Source organism: Urocampus carinirostris, chromosome 8 (genome assembly GCF_059441175.1).
Source record: "Urocampus carinirostris isolate Australia breed hairy pipefish chromosome 8, RoL_Ucar_1.0, whole genome shotgun sequence".
NCBI classification, from domain to species: domain Eukaryota; kingdom Metazoa; phylum Chordata; class Actinopteri; order Syngnathiformes; family Syngnathidae; genus Urocampus; species Urocampus carinirostris.
The window spans coordinates 6,678,926-6,695,800 of record NC_142356.1 but is presented as its reverse complement, the minus strand read 5'-3'; the positions used below and the strand labels follow the sequence as shown (position 1 = coordinate 6,695,800).

General features: G+C 41.0%; 1 protein-coding gene and 1 pseudogene across 6 annotated transcripts in view; one reads left to right on the top strand and one right to left on the bottom strand.

Moving 5' to 3' along the window:
• The window catches only part of ube2o (ubiquitin-conjugating enzyme E2O), a 39,074-nt gene extending 27,443 nt beyond the window's left edge, over nucleotides 1-11,631 (top strand). For 4 of the 6 annotated variants that reach the window (XM_088341448.1, XM_088341447.1, XM_088341445.1 and 1 more), the window contains exons 17-23: nucleotides 2,168-2,502; nucleotides 4,229-4,412; nucleotides 6,046-6,182; nucleotides 6,316-6,519; nucleotides 6,603-6,660; nucleotides 8,197-8,839; nucleotides 10,451-11,631. In XM_088341448.1, coding sequence (XP_088197574.1) covers nucleotides 2,168-2,502; nucleotides 4,229-4,412; nucleotides 6,046-6,182; nucleotides 6,316-6,519; nucleotides 6,603-6,660; nucleotides 8,197-8,839; nucleotides 10,451-10,460 — 1,571 coding nt within the window. In that variant the 3' untranslated portion in view covers nucleotides 10,461-11,631. The remainder of the gene's footprint in view (nucleotides 1-2,167; nucleotides 2,503-4,228; nucleotides 4,413-6,045; nucleotides 6,183-6,315; nucleotides 6,520-6,602; nucleotides 6,661-8,196; nucleotides 8,840-10,450) is intronic. The other 2 variants (XM_088341449.1, XM_088341446.1) reach the window with 1 other exon arrangement.
• Nucleotides 11,632-15,386: 3,755 nt separating this feature from the next.
• Nucleotides 15,387-15,542, bottom strand: LOC148360579 (U2 spliceosomal RNA; annotated as a pseudogene).
• Nucleotides 15,543-16,875: the final 1,333 nt, after the last annotated feature.

Here is a 16,875-nt window from a genome sequence, read left to right as displayed (position 1 = left end):
TGATGAAGACCTGCAGAGTCCAGCTCCCGTTGAAAGTAATCCAAAAAAAAGTGTATATTTCCAAAGGTAAGGGTGGGAAAAATATCAGATAAACACCTTTACTCACGCAACTCCTTTTTCTTTAACCAACTTTTTACCCCCTCTTCTTTCCTTGTCTGTCCCTCACCTTTAGCGGTCCCCACTTAAACTCGGCACCCCGCGTTGGTTCCGCCCCTCCTTTTTCATTCACCCGTGCAAAACATATCAGAATAAGTGTCTAAAATAAATACAAATTAATACATTACAAAAATATACAGTTGCAAATACATATTATACATGGGTTACACATATTTACAAAGAAAGACGGTACACTGAGAGAGTTTTCAAAGCTTTAATAATAATAATATAACTTTCATCCCAAACGGTGCCTGTGACAGGGCAGTTATTGGTAGCAACACTTGAGCACCGCTGGCGGCCGTTAGAAAAATTACATAAATTGGCCGCATCGCTGAATAAGCCGCAGGGTTGAAAGTTAGGGAAAAAAGTGGCGGCTTATAGTCCGGAATTTACGGTAATCAAATATGTATATACAAAAAGGAAAAGTGGAAAATACTATATACATATATTCAGTGTTTGCAAATGATAGTAATGTCATGGTTAAAGGGTTTTCCCAAATTCTAAAACATACAAACTGTGAGAAAATAGTACATTGTTGCATAATATATATGTATATGTCATTGGTATTCCAATTATTTTCCAAGATAACATTTTGAAGACAGTCTGTCTCCTCTCTGACTTCCCGAGCTATTACGTCATGCGAAGCACGCCAGCACCTTGCAAGCCAGTCACCCTATTGATTTACATGTTAACTAGTCGAAAAAGTGTTTTAAGCCAAGTTTTGGTCATTTTCGTGGAGAATGGCTTGGTGTTGTGTCGCAGATTGGTACAGTAATGGTACAGCAAATGGCGAGCAGCCAAAATGGGGAAAACAGGCAAAAATAACGCACAGAGAGGTAACATGGGCTTAACCAGCCGGGATACAGCAGGTGTGCCGGCTGCCATAGAGGACGAACCGTGTCCGATCGAAAAAAACCAGCAGTCTCGCTGACAACATGCAGTAAGCAGCCAGGATAACCACGAGTCAACAACTAATCACTAGCACGGCAGCAGACACAAACCCAGCGGGGAGAAAACACTATGAGCACTGCAGACTGGCCAACTAGCTGACTTCTAACGGGGCTAACCTTGCAACAATCACATACCTAAAATGAGGCGAAGTGAAAAAAGGATTGCACGCTGTACACAACAGCGGGTAAACTTACCCTTTGATGATTAACTCAGACGAACCAGAAGTCCCCAAGGGACAAGGTATGTAAAGTTCCAATAACTCCAAGCTGAAACAAGCGCTATACATTCGCTGATTACTCCACTTGCTCCATTTGTTTTGCTTCTTGACGTCATCCGGTGACGTCAAAGCTCTAAGGCACAGGTGTCAAACAGGCGGCCGGCGTGCCAGATCAGGCTCGCTAAGGGATTGAATCCGGCCTGCGAGACAACACTCAGAGAAGCGCAAGAAAAAAACAAGCTGCAGGTTGAAATATGTCAACTTGATGTTGCCAAAGCCAGGTGCCTCGAACAAAGACACTGTACTTGTATTTCTTTTTCCCTCTCTTTCTCTCTTTCTCTTTCTCTCTCTCTCTCTTACTTTCTTTCTTTCTTTCACTCTTTCACTCTCTTTCTTTCTTTCACTCTCTCTTTCTTTCACACTCTCTGTGTCTTTTTCTCTTCCTTTGTTTCTTTCTTCATACCCTTGGCGGTTTCTTTTCTAATTTCTCTCCTCTTGTCTTTCTATTTCCCCTGTCTCACGCCTTTTTATCTCTTTTGTTTCTCACGCTCTCTCCCTCTCTCTCCTTCTTTCTTTCTTTGTCCTGCCCTCTCTCCTTTTCCCTCCCTCTTTCTCTTATTTTTTATGTCTATTTTTCTTTCTCTTTAATCTACTAGTCTGGCCACTTGAGTCAAGTAGTTATACAAGTAAGAAGTCAATCACATTGCATCTTTATTAGTAATGTATACATATTATAGTTATCTTTTATTCTCCGTGACTGGTACCAATCTTTTGAACAGTTTGAATCCACAGTTTTAAGTTGCGTTAGAGATTCCATTTTGATTCAAAACCAAAAACCTCCAGCAGGCGCAGTCAACGGCGCCGAGAAAAGTAAAGAAGGCGGCACCCGAGGCTTCCGCGAGTTGAAGGAAGCCCTGAGGATCTTGGAGAGCCTGAAGAACATGACGGTGGAGCAGCTGTGGACGGGGCTTTCCCCGACATCCCCCACCACCGTCGCTCCGGCTTCGGCAACCAATGTGGCAAGCCCGGCGCCGGCCCCTGAGAAACCCATCAAGGACAAGCGCTTCCTGGATGAAATCAAGAAGCTGCAGGAGACATTGAGGAAAACACTGGATAACGTGGCCATCGTGGAGGAGGAAAAGATGGAGGCTGTTGTGGAAGCGGGAGGGAGCGCTAAGGTATGTTTTGAGAATCTTCTAGCTAGGTGGCCCCTTTAAATGACAGTGGTTAGACTGGTTCCTAAAATAGATTATCAGTGATGGGGTCACTATGGTTTTTCTAAGGTATTTCAAAATCGAAACAATGGAAAAGGTTTAGAGTGAGTGTCTTCCTTTTTTATTATCAGCGTTTTGGCATAAATCATCACTTATCAATTTCTTCACACACTTGATTTATTTCGAACATTGAATATTTCTTTTTGTAAACAGCCTTAATTGAATACTTCCAGTTTCACCAACGTGGTGCTTGCGGGCACCAGTAAGCCCCCGAAGAACACCTGAGTAGCCCGCGGATCCGTCCTGAAAATAACTCTCCAATGATGGGTCATTGCGGTTTTCTAAAGAATTTGATTTCTAAATGGCATGAGAAAGTCATTTACAGGATCTATCTATCTATCTATCTATCTATCTATCTACCTTGGTCATATCCCTCAAGGGGGGCGGGAGACCGAAAGGTCTCGCAAACCCTAGTTATAGGGTCATTAAATGTGAGAGGATGTGGAAGTAAAGCGACTGAGTGAAAGAAAGAGGAGATTCGAAGGATTTACAGGATCAATTCTTATAAAATTATGTATGAATAACTCATCATTTGTTACTCACCCAGTGCCCAGTGTGATCTAGAAAATTTGATGCCACGTGAAATCTTTAATATAGTCGGTGTCTTTAAATACATGATACAGCCCTCGTAAATTATTTTCAAAATTAATCAATGAATCAGTACTCCTTATACAAGGCAGATTGACTGAGCCCATTTCATTCATACTTCTAATAATCTCAACCTGGCAATGACCCAATAATAACTAACTAAACAATTCCCTCTGGAGTTGTGGGAATTGGGGCTGGATCTGGCAGTTGTTAACTTCTCGTCGTTAGCATGAAGTTGTTAGCAATAAGAAGATGCCTTCAAGGACAGTATGAACCTAACATCTATAGTAATAACATAGTAATAACAATTATTACACTGAGTAATAACGTTTTGAATAGGTCCATATAAATTAAATTGGCCAAATTGAATGGTCCATTCAATTTTTAGGGGCCCATTCAATTTAAAGGTCCAATTCATTTGTTAGTATGTAGCCGTTAGCATAACTAGTTAGCATGTAGTTCTTAGCATAACTTGTTAGCATTGCCTACCCAGAAGTTAGCACACGATTACCGATCGGGCTGGAAATTTTGGTATATATAACAATGGGCTACTCTTAAAGCTCTGGAAGGAGTAGCGAGCCAAACTTTGGCAGAAGAAGATGGACATAAAAAGAAAACGGGGGATATGCCAGCCCAACTCATTGCCACTGTGCTTATAGCACTAGTCGTAATGCACAACTAATAACACCTGCTTTTTAGAAATGCATATCAAAATAGTAGCCCTTCGCGTTTATCTGTAACAACAAAGTAGCTCTCCGCTTCAAAAAGACTGGTGACCCCTGAATTACACAGTGCCTCTTTTTATGAGGCATATTCTTTGTGGTTGACTGATCCTGTTGTCGCGCTACTCCTAACATTTACAACTAGGTAGTAACATAGCAATAACAAGTTTTCAAATGCAAATCAAACTAGTGGCCCTTTGCATCTATCAGTAACAATCGAGTAGCCTAGCTTTAAAAAGGTTGGTGACACCTACTCTAGCTCGTTGATTCCATTTTGAATCTTCTCATCATTTCGGTTTTGTCTTCGGTTCTCCACTCAGCAGGCTGAGAGACCTGCAGAGGGGAAGCCCCAGCAGGAGCCGACGACTCCGGTGGCCGGGCAGGAATGGCCCGGGGAGTTCCTGAGCGAGACGCCGGTACTGTGCCAACAGAGTGGCGGCAAACCAGGCGTCACTTTTACCAGTGCCAAGGGAGAAGTTTTCTCTGTGCTGGATTGGGCACCAGGTACTCATTTTTAGCCTGTGTCATTTGTGAGTAGATGCATGGAAGAGGACTAAAAGTGCATCTTCAGTTGGGGCAGCAAATAAAAAAAACGAATAAGGCTTTCATAGGAATGATGTTCCAATGAGGTAACGTTTAAAATGAAGCAACCCGTTAGAAACTTCTCATTTTGAACACATGCTAGCAGAAAATAGAGGTCACACATGGGAGTTCTGCTACATTTGTACCCGCAAGACATTTTTTCCAAACTTTGTGTGTCCTTCTGTTTCCACACAATTGTAATCTGTACATACTAACACCACAAAGCTAGCTAACTACAGATGACCCGTATACATTCGTAAACACAAAATTTGTGTGACATTCATTCAGTATGTCCTTGAAATCGAAGGAATGTCACAAAACTAGGTACAGGATGGCAAGATTTTAATTTACTTGTTTGTTGTATCAGACTGTGCCAACTACTGTACCCTCATAAATTCCCTCCTACTCCAGTTTTCTCATCCCTATTCACTCTACTGTCCATTAAAAGCTAAAATGTCTCAGTTAAGTACTAAGAAAAAGGGGAGAGCAAGATTTTGCATTATAAGCAGCCACTTTTGTTGTCTGAATTGATTTTTGTAATCACCTAAATCAGTGTCTGAAATAACGTCTGCCCGGACGCCCGGGGCGTGAATCTTTTACGTCGGGCATACAACTTACAAAACGCATCCACCCGGGTGGCCGACAACTTTTTCCAAATCAAACGTTTGCTTTATTCCGATTTTGAAATCTTCGGAATTTCAGTTCGTTTGGCAATTTGCATACTCGGTAGCCGATCAGAAGCTTGCATCGAATAACTTCGTGCTTCCAGACTCTCCCAAGCGTTATAAGGTTGTGCGTTTGCATATCATTTTCCAAGGTAGACGCACAGAGAACACAAGAAAAATGGAGAATTGCTTAGGAATCTAGCCAAAACCTCAGCCCCAGAAGAAAGATTCAAAAGAAGATAACAAAATTGATGTCGCTACAAAACGTAAACGTACATTAAAAGCATCGTGGAAAGAGGAGTTCACGTGGCTTGTAGCAGACGGCGCAACGCAAACATTGCATGAATAAAGATGAGTCAATACAGGTAAATACTGATGGCAGATGGAAAACAGCCATGTCATCTACATGCAATGAATGTTATAAGTAGCTTTATAATAAACTTAATTTTAAAGTTTTGTTCTGATATATATTCTGATTATCAATCCTTAATACTTTGCAAAAATGGTTTTGGTTTTTTTTGCGATGAGTCGTCTTTATTGTGTTTCAAGTTGTGAAAAATGGGGCAGGGAACTTTGTAGCTGGTGTTCGGTAACTTTTTCTCTTGAGTTTCAGACACTGCCTAAATGCTTTTTTTGTTTTGTAAGAAATTAATAAATGAAACACTTAAAATTAGCATTTCTTAATATGCCTGTTATTTATGATTCCACAGTTTACCTTATTTAAGTATTCTAAGAAAATGCTTTGTATTTTTGGCCAAAGGTTTTACATTTTTAGTTTTCCTTCACGAATTTGAATTTCCGTGCAGCGCTATTTAGTGATACATTTTAAGTGTTCACTTCTTTGCTTCTGTTCATGTTTTTTTTCGCAATTCTGTTGCTGTTTCTTGCAGAAACGCACTCCTTTCACAAAATGGAATTCCAGCCCGCAGAGGCCAAGAAGTTCTTCAGCACCGTGAGGAAAGAAATGGCTCTTCTAGCCACGTCGCTGCCGGACGGCATCATGGTCAAAACCTTTGAGGATCGCATGGTGGGATTTCTAATGATGTTTGTATTCGGATATTGTCGCTAAGCAACTGTGAAACTGTTTTAGCTAGCGTATGGTTGCAAACTGTAAACACTGAAGAGGATTGATTGATTCCCGTGTTGGCTTTGTCTTCCAGGACCTTTTCTCAGCTCTGATCAAGGGCCCCAACCGCACGCCTTACGAGGACGGCTTGTTCCTCTTTGACATTCAGCTGCCCAACATTTACCCGGCGCTGCCGCCCCTTTTCCGTTACCTGTCTCAGTGTAGCGGCCGCCTCAATCCCAACCTCTACAACAACGGCAAAGTCTGCGTCAGTCTTCTCGGCACCTGGATCGGAAGGGTGAGTGGCGAAGGAATGTTTTTACAACTCGGAAAAGAACAAATATAATAATTCATCATTTTGTCCTGGCCTTTGTCGAAAAGGGCACGGAGAGATGGACAAGCAAGTCCAGCCTGCTACAAGTTCTCATCTCCATACAAGGTGAGTTTTTCTTTCTCAATCATCCATCAACCCAATCAATCCGTTTATTCTAGAAGTCGACCGATATTTGGGAATTTGTCGGCTATTGGTATTGACTTTTTAAAAACGTTTTATTTGACGAGCCGATTATTTAGTCACGTGATGCCGAGACACTCTCTCTCTTGCTCCTACTCCTACCTTCCTTCTTCAAGCAGGAGAGAGTGACAGCTCAGCTAACTTGTCCTAACTTGCCTGTGTTCGTGATAGAATTGCATGCTTGTGATGAGGAGATGGTGTAAAAAGGTTAACTAACTTGTTTTATGAAGGTACTTTCAGGTAAAGACTGATAAATTAGCTCTTATCATAACATTAGTTTGTCATGTAGCTCTAAAACAGGAGTGCCCACACTTTTCAATTTGCGAGCGCTGATAAAATTCCGTTGCATTTATTTCTTAGTTAATTTGAGTCACGTTGGTTGTATTGTAGTTTATTTATTTAGGCTATTTCAAACTGTTTCAGGGAGCTGTTCAAGTTTTTATGTTCCTTTTTATATGAGTTGTTACTAAGCATAATTTATTTCCTGCACTGGTAGTTTTTGGTTTAAGTGAAGGATTAATTATGTTAGTTGTATTGAAATTCTAATTGATTTACTATAAAGGTTTAAGTGATCTATTAAATTTTATCTGTATTTATAACAAATATTCTTTGTTTTCTTTTTGCATTATTAAACAATTCTCAGGCATATTTTTATGCTTTTACAGGAAATTAATATCGGCTCCAAATATCGGTTTTCGGTCTGCTCTTAATACTAATAATCTATCTGTATCGGCCATGAAAAACCCATATCGGTCAATCCCTAGTTTATTCTCACATCCATCTCTGTGACTGTCATCCATCTTTTGTCATCCATCAGTCCACCTATCCTGTCTTTCATCCATTCACTATGTCTGTCATCCATCTTATTGACTGTCGTCCAGCCATCCCGTCTGTCAGTAGTGTAACATCCATTCATCCATCCTGTTAGTCTGTCCGTCATCATCCATCCTGTCTGTCATCCATCTGTCCACCTATCCATTTGTCTTGTGAGAGTGGATGCAAAATGTTGGCCATCTATGAGGTCAGAAGCCACATACCAACAACACATAGAAATAAATTCATATTTGTGAGAGATAATGTATATGAGGATATAATAATTCACAAGTTTGATTATGAAAAGCCACCTTTGCTTGAATATAATTGTGTCCTATGCTAATGAGGACGCAGTGATACACTCAAAGAAAGTGCAAGTTGCCGTAGTAACTTACAAACTTCTATCACTAACAAATAACCGACCCAACAGAAGCGTAACAAAAATAAAACACTTACTTGTAGAACAAATAACTGTTTCGGCTCCCATTGATCCTATACACGTTTAGTTTATCAAGAAGCAGCAAGCATTGTGTGTTATCAATTTCCTCTTTCAGGTCACATATGTGTATATCTATCAATCACCACCTATTCATGACAGACTTCAGTTGAGATGTCATCATGTGACGCTTACTTTCCACTTTCCATCAGGTCTGATCCTGGTCAACGAGCCTTACTACAACGAGGCGGGCTTCGACAGCGACCGCGGTCTCCAGGAGGGCTACGAAAACAGCCGCTGCTACAATGAGATGGCCCTGATCAAGATGGTCCAGTCCATGACCACGCTGCTCCAGAATCCAGTGGAGGTCTTCAAGCAGGAAATCCGGGACCACTTTGTCTCCAACGGCTGGCGTTTGGTCCACAGGCTGGAAACGTGGCTGGAACTGCACGAGTCTGCCGAAAGGGGCCGAGCTGCCTCCTCAGGGGCCAATTCGGAGAGTCAGGAGGAGAGTGTCCCTAGGAAAGCTGAAAGCAGTATTATCGAAGAGGAACCGGATGATTCCGGACTCAGCCCGTCCGCGACGACGGTCGGCCAGATGTCTGAGCGGGCCGACAAGGACGCCGCTCCGCTCACGTCGGAAGCCGTCTCGGGCGACGGGGCGCTCGGACAGCCGGTGGTGCGACCCAAAAAGCGGAGAAAGAGCTATCGGAGTTTCCTCCCGGAGGGTGGCGGCTACCCGGACATCGGCTTCCCTCTTTTCCCGCTCTCCAAAGGCTTCGTGAAGAGCGTCCGATGCGTGCTGCTGCAGTATCGAGCCGCCCTGGTGACCGCCGACATCCCCGAGCGTGTCAGGTAAGTCTCTCCTTTGCACCAAAAAATGGAACGTTTCAAGAATTATATTTTTTTTAAAGTTGTTGTCCAAAAATCCTGTTTGTCTTGCAGAAAATGTTGCTAATTTTAGGTCATATTTTACTGATCTTACTCTACTATTAACTAGGACTGGGAATATGACAGAAATGAAAAATCTTACTTCCTATTTGTTCATTTGGATGATTAGGATTCAGTTTTAAACAATAAATCCCATCATCATATATTTACTGTTAAGAGTGCTTCATTCTCTTTGGCCTCAACATGGTCACACAAGACATGCAGAGGGCATTATGTTTATTGTATATTACCTCATTTACTGGTATTATTAAGTCAAGTCATGTTTATTTGTGACATCTATACTCACAAGGAGTCTCAGGGCTGCACAGACCACAGATTATTGCAAACTACAGACTATTATTCCACCATTCCCTGATCTAAAGCCTGTATGAGGGCAAGGAAAAACTCAAAAACCCCAACATGAGGAAAATGAAGAAACCTTGAGAAGGGACCGCACATGAGGTCATCCCCTTCCCAGATGACCAGGCTGCAATGGAGGTTGCAATAACAAACAATACAAAAATATTGTCAACACAAAATATAGGTCATTCATAAACATTGGAACAGATGTGTGTTTTAAGCCTACATTTAAACAGTTCCACTCAGGTTGCAGATCAAATCTCAGGGGGAAGAGCATTCCATAGCACTGGGGCCCGAATGGAGAACGCTCTCGAACCTGCGGTTCTCTTCTTGGCTCTTGGGATCACTAGTATACCAACATTTTCAGAGCGAAGGCTCCGGACCGGAACATAGGGAGGAATTAAATCTGAAATATATGAGGAAGCAAGTCCATGCATGATTTTGTATACTACCAACAGAACCTTCAAATCACGATCTTAAGCTAACAGGGAGCCAATGCAGGTTAGCTAAAATCGGGATCATGTGATCAAACTTTCTTGTCTTGGTTAAAAGCCTCGCTGCTGCATTTTGTACCAGCTGAAGGCTCTTGATTTTGGACTTCGGGAGTCCGGAGAGTATTATTAGGGGCTTCATTATTTTTGGCGTCTTCTTAGTCCCGTCCTCTCAAAGGCCGCAAGTCGCTTCGGCGCTCAGGTCGGTCCGTACCCGTCCTCAACCCTGACCCTCGCACAGTCTTGCTCACGGCCTCCTCAGTTTCAAACCAAACCTCAGTCGCGGGGTACGCAATACTTTCAAGGTCCTAGGTGCAAGATTGGTCTTAAATCTAATCGAAAATGGTCTCGAAAGGGTCTTAAAAATTCTTAAATTTCAATGGAAATTTCTGGGAGAGCCCTGTACACAAAGTGGTCATCTCTTCTCATTTCCTTGATTTTGTGGTTAGTAATATATTCAAAATGTGCTTGCCAAAGATATGGAAGAACATCTTTCAGTAAATTCCCTTTTAGTGGATCTCATGACTTGTTATGACCACGTTAATGTGCTTAGTCAGTAAAATGCTGGGAGAGCAGGAGAACGTGTCCAATGCTGCTCCCCCCCATATGCTTACATCAAACTCTAATGTCTTTGTTGTTCTGGATTGAACAAGGCCCAAGTAAAATTGTTGTTGTTTTCCTCCAGCGACACATAAACATACAGACGAAGGACCTCTCAGCTGCTATGCGTCATCCAGACCCCCTTTTGCACTTGAAGCAGGTAAACCTTCCCCCTAAGACCCTTTCTGTCCACGGTGGAGATGAAACAGGACCTGGTGACCACCTCGTATTTCGGTTTCGCTCTAAAAACTCGAAAGACCAGCCCCTTTCTGATGCCACTTTGTAGCACCGCTGACGCCATCAGTGGGAGCGCCGTGCACTGATGGATCCATCTACAAGTTAAGCCACTCCTTGTATGCTTTTCGCCAAAATGATGCCAATATCATCAAACTGCCAATCACTCATCCTTCATAACGCTAGCTGTTTTATTTATTTTAGTCATACTTCGCATCATCTGCCTAGAACAAATCAAACTCACTGTATTATGGACATTTTTTAAACCCCGCCTCCATCGCTCATGTCCATTCCGAAAACGTTGCCTTACTCAGGAGTGACAAAAAAAATGTGCGCAGAGCTGCTGGTTTGGTTAGCAACTGTGCCTTATTGTCACTCAGCCCTCCTCATTGCATGATGAGCAGCAAATCAAACGCCAGCTTATCCGGCTCGATTGCTCTTCCCTGGTCACGTGCGACCTCTTAAAAAAAAAAGGAAAATTCTAATAAGTACAGTGACTTCTCACCAACTCTGCCCGGCGACAGGTGATGCTGTAGGAAAAAAAATACTTGTGCTTCCTAGGGAGAGCAGTGTTTGTTTACATTTTTATTTTCTACAAAAAATCCATCAAATACACGCTTGTAACGTGAGCTTTCTGTGTGCTATTTTACGAGTAAGGCTGAATCGACGGCGCATTTGCTCGGAACGAGGCTTCCTTGACATTCCCACGTCCTCATTTCGCTGCCTTGGATGCTCCGATATTCCGTTTATTTCTCCTTCCCAAGCCAAAGCATGCACCACTTTGCTTTAAACGGAACACGGACTCGACTGTATCGCGTCATTTTCCGCAGTGGCCTGTTTTTATTTATAAATATATATATACATATAAAGACTTGATTTGTAGCCCTCTGCGCGGATGTCATGGAGATGGTAAAATATGTGTGTGAGCGTATGTATAAAATGATGATTTCCTTTTCATTTTTTTTCTTTTGCATCTGTTGTGTTGAGAAAGATGTATTATAACATATTAAACTTTGCAAGCATTATCGTAAACGTGTGTCTTTCTGGTCTTTTTGGATCCCTATTTGCTAGTTTTACGTATTAAGATTAAAAGAATGAATGTACCGTAAATTCCAGACTAGAGAGCGCACCTGATTATAAGCTGCACCGACCACATTTTAAGAGGATAACCGCTCTTGTACTTACACAAGCCGCACCTGCATATAAGCCGCATGCGCCCACATTAAAAAAAGTAACACAAACACAAAATAAACCCAAACCCGACTGAGTCCCGCAATCGTAACTGAATATGAAGTACACAGTCCAAAAACAACAGCTGGCGAATTGAACGTAAAACGATACCGGTACTTATGATGCAGACCTGCAGAGTCCGGGTCCTGTTGAAAATAATCCAAGGGAAAAAAAAGTATATTTCCAAAGGTAAGGGTGGAAAAAATATATATCCACCATTGTCCGCTGCGTCCACAAACACGTCTCACCTTTACTCCACTTCCCATCAGCCCCCGTTGTATTCACCCCTTCTTTTTGATTCGCCCGTGGAAAACATATCAGTATAAGTCCCTAAAATAAATACATTACAAAAATATACAGTTGCAAATACATATTATACATGGTTACACATATTTACAAAGAAAAACGGTACAAGGAGTTTTCAAAGCTTTAATAATAATATAACTTTCATTCCAAACCGTGTCTGTGAAGGGTAGCAAAACGCTACTAGCAACACGCTCGCAACACAAAGAAACGGGTCTGTTAAAAAAAAAAAAATACAATACTTGTAAAAATCATGGTAAACTGTGCTGATCTTCCTCCTTATAATTGACGTAGTCGTCTTCCCCGGTATAGGAAAGAGACTTTGTCATATAGACGTCATCCTATGCTCCTTTATTCAAAAACACGCTAGCAACACACTCGCATATATTCCACCCGTCTAAATCTTACTTTTTGTACTCAAGTGCCGCTGGCGGCTGTTAGAAAAAATACATAAATTGGCCGCATCACTGAATAAGCCGCAGGGTTGAACATTTGGGAAAAAAGTAGCGGCTTGTAGTCCGGAATTTACGGTAATCATTACATAAAATAAAATAACCCAAAAAATTGAATCCCAAAACTGGAAAATCTTCTTCTGAAAAACAAGGAAAGGTAAATTAAAACATTTTTTTTACCCTAAAACTGTAAAAAGATTCTGAAAAACAAAAATTCTGAAAAAAACAAACAAAAATATTTGCATGAAAAACAGAAAAAATATTCAGATAAACTCCCACAATGCATTTTTCACTTCTTAATCTTGTGTGCTTCGGAAAGACAGTCGAAAATACTGTATTTTTTTGGTACTGTATTTGTTTTGGATTGAGGCTGACAGCAAGAGGCAGATGAAAAAATGATGACCATGGAAACAAAGCTTCTAATTGTCAACAAATCTTCCAAGGGAATTACAATCCCACCAAGTGGAAGGTATGAAATTCATTTCATCTTTAATTTGCCGTTGCTGTCTCCTCCCCTTCTCTGCATCCACCCGCTTCTCCACTTGACCAGCTGAAGTCATGTCACTCCAAAGGTAAATCAAATATATATATTTTTCCTTTACATGGATTTGTGTAATCACACGTAGTATTATTTAATGAATAGTATTTTGTTGTGTAATGTTTTTATCTGGAGTACTGGCGGTATGGGACACATGAGCAAAGGTTTTTCTCCGCCATTGCAGTATTTTCACCTTACAAAATGCATAGTCCAAACTTGAGTCAAGTGTCCTTTTATTTGGCAATCATAGCATTAACAGAAATTAAACTATAAATATTTCCATGGAAAAATAGCTCTAATGCAGGGTTGTCAAACTCATTTTGGCTTGGGGGCCACATGGTAGAAAAAAAAAACACTCGTAGCTAGGCTTGTAGATTTAAAAAGAAAGTAAATAGAGAAAAAGAAGGAATGTGAAAAAGAGAGTGAATGGAGAGAAAGAAAGGGAGAAAGACAGAAAGGGAGAGAAAAAAACGAGGGAAGAAAGCGAGAAAAAAGGCACGATAGAGAAAGAAAGAAAGGGACAGTGAGCGAGCGCAAGAATACAGCTCCAATTACTTTGGGAGTGGCACCTGACTTTGGCGCCATCAAGCGGACATATTTCAAACTGCAGCTGAATTTTCTGTTGCGCTTCTCTGAGTGCTGCCTTGTGGGGCGAATTCAAACCCTTGGCGGGCCTGATCCAACTCACGACCCGGACGTTGTACACCAGTGCTCTAGCGTCACAAAGGGAAAACACCTTAATAAATAAAACAACAACCGCAAACTACCGTTTTTTGTGAGGGGAAAATAAATCAAATTCAATAAATCACACTGAACTGCAGCCGTTAAGTTGAGTATTCCTTCCCCAATTCGATAAAAAAAAAAAATACACTAATGAAAAAGTAATTAGTTTAGCATACAATAAACACACAATTGTATTTACACCAGCAGGGGGCAGAATAGTCAAAGCCAATTGTGTTTGAGTGAGTACTGTACTTACTTCAAAATGTAAAACCTTTTTGACACTTTAAAGCGGAACTTTTCACCAAAGACATTACTAACCTTTATTCCTCCATGTTTAATTTTTTTTTGTTTTTGACTTTTAAATTGACGAGAGCAAAATGTACGAAAAATAAAGTATTTATTTTAACTGACCAATTACGAACCTCTATGACCATTGACTGCATCTGCAATACCAAAATTAAGCTTTAGAGGGCAGCATGGTCCCACTGATCATCTACACTATTTAAAAATGTTAATTCGAAGTAGTTGAATTAAAAAATAATAATAAAAAAAAAACCACTTTCTATTTGTAGCCATTTTTGTTCATTTTATCTTTGTTTACTGACGAGGGGAAGCGTGAAGCATTCATTAAATTCGAACACCTTTTATTTTGCAATATAATTGCCAAACATTTGATTTAATTTAAAAGTAATTTAAAATGTAAAACCGGAAGAAGACGACCGTGAACCTAGCTAGCACATCACTTTTGGTAAGTTACGGCCGTTTTAGCTAAGTTTGTTTAACACTTTTCATTATTTTACCCATTAAAGCTTATTTATATGCTTATTCATACCTAATATTTGCCCTTGTAGAAAAAAAGAACAATGGAATGCTTTATTAGAGCTTTTTAGACGTGGCTCAACTTTACTCAGTAAATTAAGTTTGTGACTATTGCTCTAAGGAAGTTTTTTTGAGTTCAAATATTTTTTTGTCTGTTAACTAGTTGATATTTTTGTCTTCTTTGCCTAAATACAAAGCCACAAACAAGCATCTATCTACAGCACGAGAATGAATCGGCCCTTCACCTCTACTCCAGTTTTTTCTCAACCTGTGGGTCCCGACCCAAAAGTGGGTCGCGTAAAGTGGGTCGCGTACCCATTTTTAGTGGTTGGCGGGCCTCTGCCTTGTGTAAATATTTTATATAAATATATATATACCACAGCCATATCCCCCTAGTGGGAGGTGGCTAGAGTCATTTCTGACTCTTTTTGGGAGATTGATTCAGAGGAGGGGATTCCCAGCCCCCTCGCTTAACCCAACTGAGGTGTTGGGAGTCATTAGGTGACCAAACCCCCTAATGCTGAACGGCAAGCAGGAAGGCAACGGGTAACAATGTTTAAGTCTTAGGTGGAGGGATTTTTAAGGGTTATTGTTCTATCTTCGTTGTTCATTAGCCATTATCGGTCAGTTCATAATACGCTACAAAGCCTAGGAGCCGGGACACTTACTCTCAGCCAAAAGGCCGAGCTAAGGTCCTAACCCCAAAGCCTTGCTGCGATCATTGCGAATGCACCGCTCCCGGAAGTACTGCAATACCGGGCGGATGCGTGGAGTGGACAGAGCAAGCTCTTATTCCATCTCCGGGATGCAAAAATCAAATTTGCTGCAATAACGACTGCAACACCAACATTTCACAAGTCAAAAACTATAGAAATGATCTCTAACCATCAATTTCGCAATTGCGGTATGGCTTTGGTATCTCCCCTGTATGACTTAGCTGGTTCCTTGTCAAAATATGTCTAAGAAAATGAGGGTCAAATACACTCCTTAAAAGAAGCAAATATGCCCTTCAAATGCAAGTTGACACCTGATATTACACACCGTAAAAAAAGACTGATAAAGTTTGTTAACACATCTCTATTAGAAACAGAAGAGTATATGGGATACTGGTTTTATTTAAGGCAGGAGTGTCAAACCTTTTACAAGCTGAGATCAACTAGTTCGATATACATTTCTGAAATAACATGTTATTAATTGTTGGAAGTAGGGTAATTTGACTCAAAAAAATTCAAGGAAATCATAAGGACCCAGCACTCGTGAGCTATTTTCAGAACAGTCAGTGCCCACCCACGGACATGCTCTGCTCCCCCCGGAGATAAGTGGATGTAATAATGAGGACACTCTGGGCGGCGCATATGAAATCTCAATCATATTGTGTATGTCAGCGGACTCTAGTGTGGAATCTCCTGCCCCCTACAGGACAGTGTGTGCATCAGTTCCTAAAGAGCAAGAAGCCCCTCCCAGCATTAAGATGTTAACCCAGGTTGCAATAGAATCGCACATGTGTTGTAGTTCTGTGAATTTTGTCTCTTTTTGGACAACCGACTTATTTGGCTCAGTACACTACACGGCTCTTCAGATTTTATTTGTTGTTGCTTTAATTCATCCATCCATCCATCCATTATCTGCACCGCTTATCCTCAGTAGGGTCGCGGGGCTGCTGGAGCCCATCCCAGCTATCCTCGGGCAGGGGACACAGGGACAGACAACTCACTCGCTCATTCAGACCTAGGGACAATTTGGACCAGCAAATTAACCTAACATGCATGTCTTTGTAATGTGGGAGGAAACAGGGATGGAAACCCACGCAAGCACAGGGGGAACACGCAAACTCCACACAGGAGGTTCGATCTCATGACCTCAGAACTGCACCGCACACGCGCTAACCACTGCACCGCCGTGCTGACCCTACTTTAATTCATTTATTACCAATTATGATGTAACATAATGCACAAAATACCTAAAAAGGGGACAAAGAAAGCATAAAAGACAACAATTAAAAAGGAAACAAAAGAAAAAAACTAAAAAAGAAAGAAAGAGATACAAAGAAGGGAAAAAGCAAGAAAACTGTAGTAAAAAGATAAGGGGAAAAGGGAAAAGAGAAAAGAAAAAAAATCAGGAAGAAAAAGAGGGAAAATAAAGAACAAAAAAGGCAGATAAAAGATGTATAAAGTGAAAAAAAGGGAAAAAATCAGGAACAAAGACGAAAAA